We start from the raw sequence: 9940 nt of genomic DNA on the forward strand, positions 1-9940 counted from the left end.
GAGATTCCCAGTTACTACCCCACACACACGGGAAGGGGGGGGTGAGATTCCCAGTTACTACCCCACACACACAGGAAGGGGGGGGGTGAGATTCCCAGTTACTACCCCACACACACGGGAAGGGGAGGGGGTGAGATTCCCAGTTACTACCCCACACATACGGGAAGGGGTGGGGGAGGTGAGATTCCCAGTTACTACCCCACACACGGGAAGGGGGGGGGGGTGTTATCCAGTTACTACTCCACACACACGGGAAGAGGGGGGGGGGGTTCCAGTGACTGCCCCAAACACACAAGAAGGGAGGGGAGAGATTATCCAGTTATTACCCCACACATGGGACGGGGGATGGGGATTAACCAGTTATTACCCCACACACGGGAAGGGGGGGGGGGGGTTATCCAGTTACTACTCCACACAAACGGGAAGAGGGGGGGGGGGGGGATTCTCCAATTATTACCCCACACATGGGATGGGGATTAACCAGTGACTTCCCCAAACACACAAGAAGGGAGGGGGGAGATTATCCAGTTATTACCCCCCACACACGAGAAGGGGGAGGGGGGATTCTCCAATTATTACCCCACACATGGGATGGAGATTAACCAGTTATTACCCCCCACACACAGGGGGGTTCTCCAGTTACTACACCCAGGAAGGATGGGGGGGGGATTATCTAGTTATTACCCCACACATGGGAAGGGGGGGGGTTATCCAGTTATTACCCTCCAACATGGGAAGGGAGCGAGTGTGCTTCTCCAGTTACTACCCCACACACAGGGAGGGCTGGGTTCCTCTGTTACTTCCCCCACACACACACCTGTAGTCCATATTTGTCAATTATTGCCTCTTTACGGTTATTGGAAAGTATGCTTAATCCCGGTATTAGAGACCTCACACAAATTATAAAACATTACAGAACACCTATGAGGAAAATGTACAAAGTGAAAATTGTTTTTCAGATCTTCAAACTGAACCTTTAAACCTGTATAAATATTAATGTTTAAACCGCAGTCCTGTGGGACAGGACAGCAGCTGAGCTGCAGCGAGACTGGTAACGAGAATACACATATACAGTATACAGTATACCCCAGAGGTGCAGTCTCCTCTCAAAACGCAGTGGAGCACCTGAATTATCCAGGTCCCTGCGAGACCCCCGCACACTGCGCAAGCAATGGACGGTGTCTTATTTTCATTAAAGTGATTTATCATACTGTATATTCAGCATATATACCAATAGATATTTTTTAAGTGTTAATAAACGGATATGCCAACATGTGGGAGTCTGCTCAAGTCACTGAATCTGCATTTTATTTCACCTGAGAAATCAACATGAAACGAATTCTCTGCTGCAATCCTGATCATAAATAGCGGAGTATAGTGTGCAGCAGTCTCACACACCGGTATCACTTCCCGAAGCAAAGGCTGCACCATCACACCTCCATCTGTATCTTGCACACGCCGCAACACCCCCGTCTGTATCACACACACTGTGACACTCCTGCATCACGCACACACAAACCGTGACACCCCCGACTGTATCACACACACACACACACTGTGACACTCCTGTATCACACTCACAAACCGTGACACCCGTCTGTATCACACACACTGTGACACACACACAAACCGTAACACCCCCTTCTGTATCCCACACACACACACAGTGAGACTCCTGTATCACACACAAAACATGACACACCCGTCTGTATCTCAGGCATGCCGTGACACCCCTGTCTCTATCAGGCGCACGTCGTGACACCCCAGTCGGTACCCTGCACACGCCGTGACACCCCCATGTCTATCCCGCGCACGCCGTGACACCCCCATTCTGTAAATCGCACACGTCGTGAAATTTCCGTCTGTATCACATGCACACACTGTGATACTCCTATATCTGAAACACTGACACACTGACACACTGACACACTGACACACTGACACACTGACACACTGACACACTGACACACTGACACACTGACACACTGACACACTCTGATGAAGCTCTAGCCCTGAGTGAAACGCGTAGGGTGGACAGCCCGGACAATAGAAAGACTTTTGGCTCTGATACATGCTGGTGATATTCTGCTAAAAATAAGTCCCTTCTTCCTGCCTATTTCTACAGTGGACGGCCGCTACAGGTGGAATACCGGAGAGGGAGGGAGTGCCGTTTCTCTGCCAGTGTCTGACCCTTGGTGGTCCGGAGTCCTATATTTGTCTAAGAGTGTAAACTTTTATATCTTTATTGTGTTATAAAGCAACGTTGCGCTATTTTTCTGTGTCCTTCATCTCCACATATGGGAATCTTCTCCCCGTCACTGCGCGATTGTATGCTGACGGACATTGCTGCTGAGACTAACACCGGAGGTGGTAACTCCTAAATAACCGGAAGGTCTGAATTACTCACGGACAATGCGAGCGATATTTTATACCATTTATTTTCAGTCACGCATATACTCTCTTGCACTATATGTCTGTTCTTGTATATACTCCTGGATGTGAGAACGCACCTGCGCTCCTTGCTTCTACATCCTATTTGGACTTGGATTGAGTCCATTCAAGGGGCAGCACCCAAGCAGCACCCATCTAGAGGATAGTATCCATTTATTTCAATGTTGTGTCTGTGTGTATATTCACTTTCGCAAGGTTTATCGCCTGATTCATCTATTCGGTATTTGCGCTTGTTTGGGGGGTTTTTTTGTCGTCTGGCACACTGACACACTGACACCTTCTGTATCACACTGACAACACTAATACTCCTGCATTACACACACACACACACACACACACACACACTTTGACACCTGAATCACACACACCTTCTGTATCACACACACACACACACACACACACACACCTTCTGTATATCATACACACACTTTCGCCTTCTGTATCACACACACACACACTCTGTATATATCACAAAACACAAACACACCTTCTGTATCTCTCACACACACACATACACACATACCTTATAGATTGCACACACACTGACACCTTCTGTATCAGACACATATATGCACACCCCTTCTGTATATTACACACACACACACACACACACACACACCTATATCATACAGACACACACACAGACTCCTTCTGTATCTCACACACAAGCACAGTCACACACCTGTATCACACACACACTGACACTGTCTGTATTGCAAACACACTGGCCTTCTGTATCACACACACACACACTGTGACACACCTTCAGTATCACACACACACACACACAGAAACCTTCTGTACACACACACTGTGACACACCTGTTTTACATACACACATTGACACCTGTATTTCTCACACACAAAACACTAATACAGAAGGTGTGTGTATAATACAGACGTTGCCACAGTGTGTGTGTGTGTGTGTGTGTGATACAGAAGGTGTGTCACCGTGTGTGATACAGGTGTATCACTGTGTGTGTGATACAGAAGGTGTCACAGTGTGTGTATGATACAGAAGGTGTGTCCGACAGTGTGTGTGTGTGCGCGATACAGAAGGCGTGCCAGTGTGTGTGCGATACAGAAGGCGTGCCACAGTGTGTGTGCGATACAGAAGGCGTGCCACAGTGTGTGTGCGATACAGAAGGCGTGCCACAGTGTGTGTGCGATACAGAAGGCGTGCCACAGTGTGTGTGCGATACAGAAGGCGTGCCACAGTGTGTGTGCGATACAGAAGGCGTGCCACAGTGTGTGTGCGATACAGAAGGCGTGCCACAGTGTGTGTGCGATACAGAAGGCGTGCCACAGTGTATGTGCGATACAGGAGGCGTGCCACAGTGTGTGTGCGATACAGAAGGCGTGCCACAGTGTGTGTGCGATACAGCAGGCGTGTCACAGTGTGTGTGCGATACAGAAGGCGTGTCACAGTGTGTGTGTGTGATACAGAAGGTGTGTCACTGTGTGCGATACAGGTGTATCACTCTGTGTGTGATACAGAAGGTGTCAGTGTGTGTGTTACAGATGTATCACAGTGTGTGTGTGTGTGTGTGTGTGTGTGTGTGTGTGTGTGTGTGTGTGTGTGTGTGTGTGTGTGTGATACAGAAGTAGTGCCAATGTGTGATTCATACACACTGTAATGCAGGTGTGTCAGATTGTGTGTGATACAGAAGGTGTGTCACAGTGTGTGTGCTATACAGAAGGCGTGTCAGTGTGTGTGATACAGAAGGCATGTCAGTGTGTGTGTGTGTGTGTGTGTGTGTGTGTGTGTGTGTGTGTGTGTGTGTGTTACAGAAGGAGTGTCACAGTGTGTGGGATACAGGTGTATAACTGTGTGTGTGATACAGAGGATGTCACAGTGTGTTACAAATGTGTCACAGTGTGTGTGTAATACAGAAGGTGTGTCACTGTGCGTGTATGTAATACAGGTGTGTCACAGTGTGTGTGTGGAGAGTGTGTGAAATAAAGGTGGGTCACAGGTGTGTGTGTGTGTGTGTGTTACAGAAGGAGTGTCACAGTGACCGGGGAAACATGTGTATCACTGTGTGTGTGATACAGAAGGTGCCACAGTGTGTGTGTGTGTGTGTGTGTGTGTGTGTGTGTGTGTGTGTGTGTGTGTGTGTGTGTGTGTGTGTGTGTGTGTGTGTTACAGAAGGAGTGTCACAGTGTGTGGGATACATGTGTATCACTGTGTGTGTGATACAGAAGGTGTCACAGTATGTGTGTGTGTGTGTGTGTGTTACAGAAGGAGTGTCACAGTGTGTGGGATACATGTGTATCACTGTGTGTGTGATACAGAAGGTGTAACAGTGTGGATTACAGATGTGTCACAGTGTGGGTTACAGATGTGTCACAGTGTGTGTGTAATACAGGTGTGTCACAGTGTGTGTGTGTGGAGAGTGTGAAATAAAGGTGTGTCACAGGTGTGTGTGTAATACAGAAGGTGCCACAGTGTGTGTGTGTGTGTGTGTGTGTTACAGAAGGTGTCACAGTGTGTGTGTGTGTGTGTGATACAGAAGGTGTATCACAGTGTGGGTGTGTGATACAGAAGACATGTCACTTTGTGTGTGTGTGATACAGAAAGTGTCACTGTGTGTGTGTGATACAGTAGTGTCAGTGTGTGATACAGAAGGTATCTCTGTGTGTGTGTGTTACAGAAGGTGTCACAGTGTGTGTGTGTGTGTGCGCGCGCGTATGTGATACAGAAGACGTGTCACTTTGTGTGTGTGTGTGTGTGATACAGACGGTGTATCACTGTGTGTGTGTGATACAGAAGTAGTGTCAGTGTGTGATACATAAGGTATCACTGTGTGTGTGAGATACAGAAGGTGTATCACTGTGTGTGATACAGAAAGAGTCACTGTGTGTGTGTGAGATACAGAAGTAGTGTCAGTGTGTGATACAGAAGGTATCACTGTGTGAGTGTGTGATACAGAAGGTCTCACAGTGTGTGTGTGTGTGTGTGTGTGTGTCTCAGAAGGTGTGTCACAGTGTGTGTCACACACACTGACACACCTTCTGTATCACACACACACACACACACACACACACAGTGACACCTTCTGTATCACACACACACACACAGTGACACGTTATGTATCACACACACATTCTGCACGTGTGTCCGGAGTATGTGATAATTATCATCATCATCATTGATGGTCTCACAGTGTGTGTGTGTGTGTGTGTGTGTGTGTCTCAGAAGGTGTGTCACAGTGTGTGTCACACACACTGACACACCTTCTGTATCACACACACACACACACACACACACACACACACAGTGACACCTTCTGTATCACACACACACACACACACACACAGTGACACGTTATGTATCACACACACATTCTGCACGTGTGTCCGGAGTATGTGATAATTATCATCATCATCATTAACATCACACAAGTTTTCCGATCTCAGCCGAAAGTACAGCCGAGCGCGCGGCGGAAAGAGCCGAGCAGAGCCGAGCGCGCGGCGGAAAGAGCCGAGCAGAGCCGAGCGCGCGGCGGAAAGAGCCGAGCACAGCCAAGCAGGGCCGAGCGCGCAGACCCCGCCCCCGGGCGCTGTCCATCTCCTGAACCTCCTGAATGCAGCAGCTCCGGTAGGGGAAGGGGGCGGGACGGGACGGGGATACCGGGTACAAGACAGGATAAAGGACAAACGCTATGTTTTATTATACCCTATTGAAGCCTTAGTGTGCACCCTTATCCAAAGACACAGCGGCAGTCAGTGTGGGGGAGAAAAAAACCTCTAGGACCAAACACCCCCCACATCGGGCCTGCAAAGCCGCCTCCCCCCCATGCATTGCTCCCCACGGGTCCTGTACATCCCCCCTCCCCCATGCATTGCTCCCCACGGGTCCTGTAGTGCACCGCCCCCTCCCCGCCCCCTCCCCCCCACATTAACACCGTCTCTCTCCCCTCCGCCCCCGGGCATGCACCGACTGTCCCCTTTCTCCCAGAGAAACTCCGGCTCAGCATTCACACCGGTTTTACTTTCCATAGATGGAAGGCAGACAAAGGGAGCTACAGCCACATGGGCGGCCACCGTTAATTGGGCCACACACACTGATACCGCCACAAAACTGTCAGAGGGAACAAGGCCAGGCACTGAATCAATAGTTACTACCCATCCCCCCTCTACCCAGAGAGCTCTCTCTATACAACCCCCTTCCATATAAAAGCCATCTCTATATACATACACACACCCCACACACCAATAGTGTGTGTATGTATATATAGATGGTTTTTATATGGAAGAGCTCTCTATACACACAGATACACCTGTATGTATGTATGTATACACACACATATACAATATATCTCTGTATATCTATATCTCTGTATATCTATATCAATATTTACATCTCATATCTCATCGACACACATTCATTAACATATCTCACTTATGATATAAAATAAAACACACACATCCCCCATACATACATACATATACATTACCCCCTACCCGTTGACATATTATATACATACTACCCCCCCCCCCAACCCTGTTGACATATCTATATACATGCTACCCTCCCTTCCAGACTTATCTCTATATACATTCCTCCCTCCCCATCGAGGTATCTCTATATACATATACACACACACACCCTCCCCATAGGCATAGAGTTATATCTCATATAAATAGGTATACACGCTGCACTGTGGTGTCCCTATGCTATAATAAAATCATATCCCTCTGCACCCTATGTGGAATAATGGTGCCTGGGTCCAGATACAGGCTGAGCTCAGAGCCTTTCCTGGGAGATGCAATTACTTCAGCCAGCCTGTCATGTTGAAAAATAATCTTTTTTTGTTTATGTGAAGCAACAACTAATTAGTGACCGTGTGTGTGTGATGGTGTCACAGCAGCTTTGAGTGAAAGAGACACAGCAAAAGACATTAAGGAGCCATCTCTACATGCTGCAAAGCAGGCAGCCAACTGCACAGATCCAAGCAGCACCCACAGAGCACGGGGTGGGAGCAGGACCCTTCCCCATCCTATGTTCCCATCCCCAACTGCAGGGATCTAAGCAGCACTCACTGAGCAGGAGGTGTGAGCCGAGCCCTTCCCCATCCTACTTTAACACCCCCAACTGCAAAGATCCAAGCAGTGCACACAGAGCAGGGTGTTAGCTGGTCCCATCCCCATCCTACTCCCCTATCCACAACTGCAGGGATATAAGCAGCACCCACAGAGCAAGGGGTGTGAGTTGGGCCCTTCCCAAACCTTCTCCCCTAACTGCACAGATCCAAGCAGCACACAGTTAGCAGGGGGCTTGAGCCGGACCCTTCCCCATCTGCACAGATCCAAGCAGTGAACACAGAGCAGGGGGTGTGAGCCGGGCCGTTCCCCAACCTACTCTCCCATCCCCAACTGCACTGATCCAAGCAGTGCACACAGAGCAGAGGGTGTGGGTCGGCCCACTTCCCCAACACCTGTCCATCCCCAGCCTTCTCTCCATTTTCCTGGCCTACTCTCCCTTTCCCATCTAAAGCCTACTCTCCCCTGCCCATCCTCATCTTACTCTCTCCCCTGCCAGCTCCCCCCCAGCCTGCTCTATGCACATCTCCTCTCATATTAATTGGTTTTCAGCAGCCAACCCCAGCTCTAATTCATTAAGATAAAGGCTGAAATCTCCAGTAAAAGGGGCTTTCAATGGATGCAAATCCGCATTACAGGCAGCCAACCAAGAGGCAGAGAAACCATTCCAAGCAGCTGATATTAAGTCTAAGTGACAGGGGCTGTTTAATGGCTGCGCCCGAATCCATCTGTGCCATGTACAGGAGCTGGGATCTCCTTGCACATTCAGCACCACAGCTGTGAACAGCGCACACACCCCAATCACTGCACAGGACCAGCCTGCACTAAATATGGCGGATCCCAGAGAGCACACACACACACACATCAGGTCCTTACAGGGGGAGGGTCCGCAGAGAGAGAGGGAGGAGGGGCCACTTACTTCATCTGCTTGACGATGGTGCTTTTCCCAGATTCCCCAGCTCCTGTAGGGTCAGAGAAAGAAGATGATGATCACAATACAGACGGAGAGGAGGGAGCAGAGCTGATACAGAGAGCACACAGAAGGACCTATATCGCTATATAAAGATATATACACGTGTATGTCCATGCTGTGTACACCGACCTCCGTCAGATGATTCAAATCCCTGGCCCTCAGCCACACTGATCTAGTCCACACTATGTATACAATATACACACATACACATATATATATATATATATATATATATATATATATATATATTAGAGCAATATAATAGAGATATATTACCCAAGAGGAGCAGCTTGACATCCTTAGCCGCAGTGATCCCACACCCTTTATGTATACACACAGAGGTACAGGTGTATATATATATATATATATATATATATATATATATATATATATATATATATATATATATATATATATATATATATATATATATATATATATATTACATAGTATATAACAGTATATATTACCCAGGAGAAGCAGCTTGACATCCTTGGCCGCAGTGATCCCATCCTCCTTCAGGTTCTTCTCGATCTGTTTGCTCCTCTCCAGCGCTGCTCTCTCCTCTGCGCTCAGTGTGCAGCCCATGTCTGCGCGGGGACCCCGGGGGTGGGGGGGGGACCACTGTGCGGTACCGCCCCAGACACACTGCGGGTGTCCGGTTCTGTACGGGCAGGGGGGGTCCCGGTGTCCGGTTCTGTGCGGGCAGGGGGGGACCCGATGTCCGGTTCTGTGAGGGCAGGACCCGATGTCCGGTTCTGTGCGGGCAGGGGGGGGGGGGGGTCCCCGTTCTGTGTGGGAAGGGGGGGGGATCCCGATGTCCGGTTCTGGGCGGGCAGCGGGGGGTCCCAGTGTCCGGTTCTGTGCAGGCAAGGGGAGGACCCGATGTCCGGTTCTGGGCGGGCAGGGTCGGACCCGATGTCCGGTTCTGGGCGGGCAGGGGGGGACCCGATGTCCGGTTCTGGGCGGGCAGGGGGGGACCCGATGTCCGGTTCCGGGCGGGCAGGAGTCCCGGTTCTTTGCGGGCAGGGGGGTCCCGATGTCCGGTTCTGTGCGGACAGGGGGGCGGGGGTCCCGGTGTCCGGTTCTGGGCGGGGTCCTGGTACTGGGCGTGAAGGGGGTGTCCGGTTCTGTGTAGTATGGGGGGGGGGGTGGTCCCGGTGTCCGGTTCTGGGCGGGGGGAGCGTCCCGGGCCAGGTCCCAGTGTCGGCGTTCGGTATTCCGGGCCGGGTCCCGGTGTCAGCGTCCGGTTCTGTGTCGGTGTTCCGGGCCGGGTCCCGGTTCTGTGTCGGTGACAATGGAAGCAGCTCCCTCCCTTCTCTGCTGCTGCTGAGGCTGCCACTCTGACGTCACGCGGCGCGCGCCCCCGAGAGCAGGGTGAAGAGTCTAGAGAGAGCGGGAGCGCGCGCTCCCACCCACAACCCACTCCCGTGGACCCTTCCCTCCAGCCACGTCACGTGAGCTAAGGAG

At 50.3% G+C, this 9940-nt stretch overlaps 1 protein-coding gene across 1 annotated transcript in view; it reads right to left on the reverse strand.

Annotated features, from left to right (window-relative positions):
* GNAO1 (G protein subunit alpha o1) overlaps positions 1-9707 on the reverse strand; it is a 156993-nt gene extending 147286 nt beyond the window's left edge. Inside the window, 2 exon segments of the mRNA XM_075576885.1 lie at positions 8417-8459; positions 8941-9707. Coding sequence (XP_075433000.1) covers positions 8417-8459; positions 8941-9058 — 161 coding nt within the window. The 5' untranslated portion in view covers positions 9059-9707.
* Between the last annotated feature and the right edge of the window lie 233 nt (positions 9708-9940).

Source organism: Ascaphus truei, chromosome 19 (genome assembly GCF_040206685.1).
Source record: "Ascaphus truei isolate aAscTru1 chromosome 19, aAscTru1.hap1, whole genome shotgun sequence".
In the NCBI taxonomy this organism is placed as follows: domain Eukaryota; kingdom Metazoa; phylum Chordata; class Amphibia; order Anura; family Ascaphidae; genus Ascaphus; species Ascaphus truei.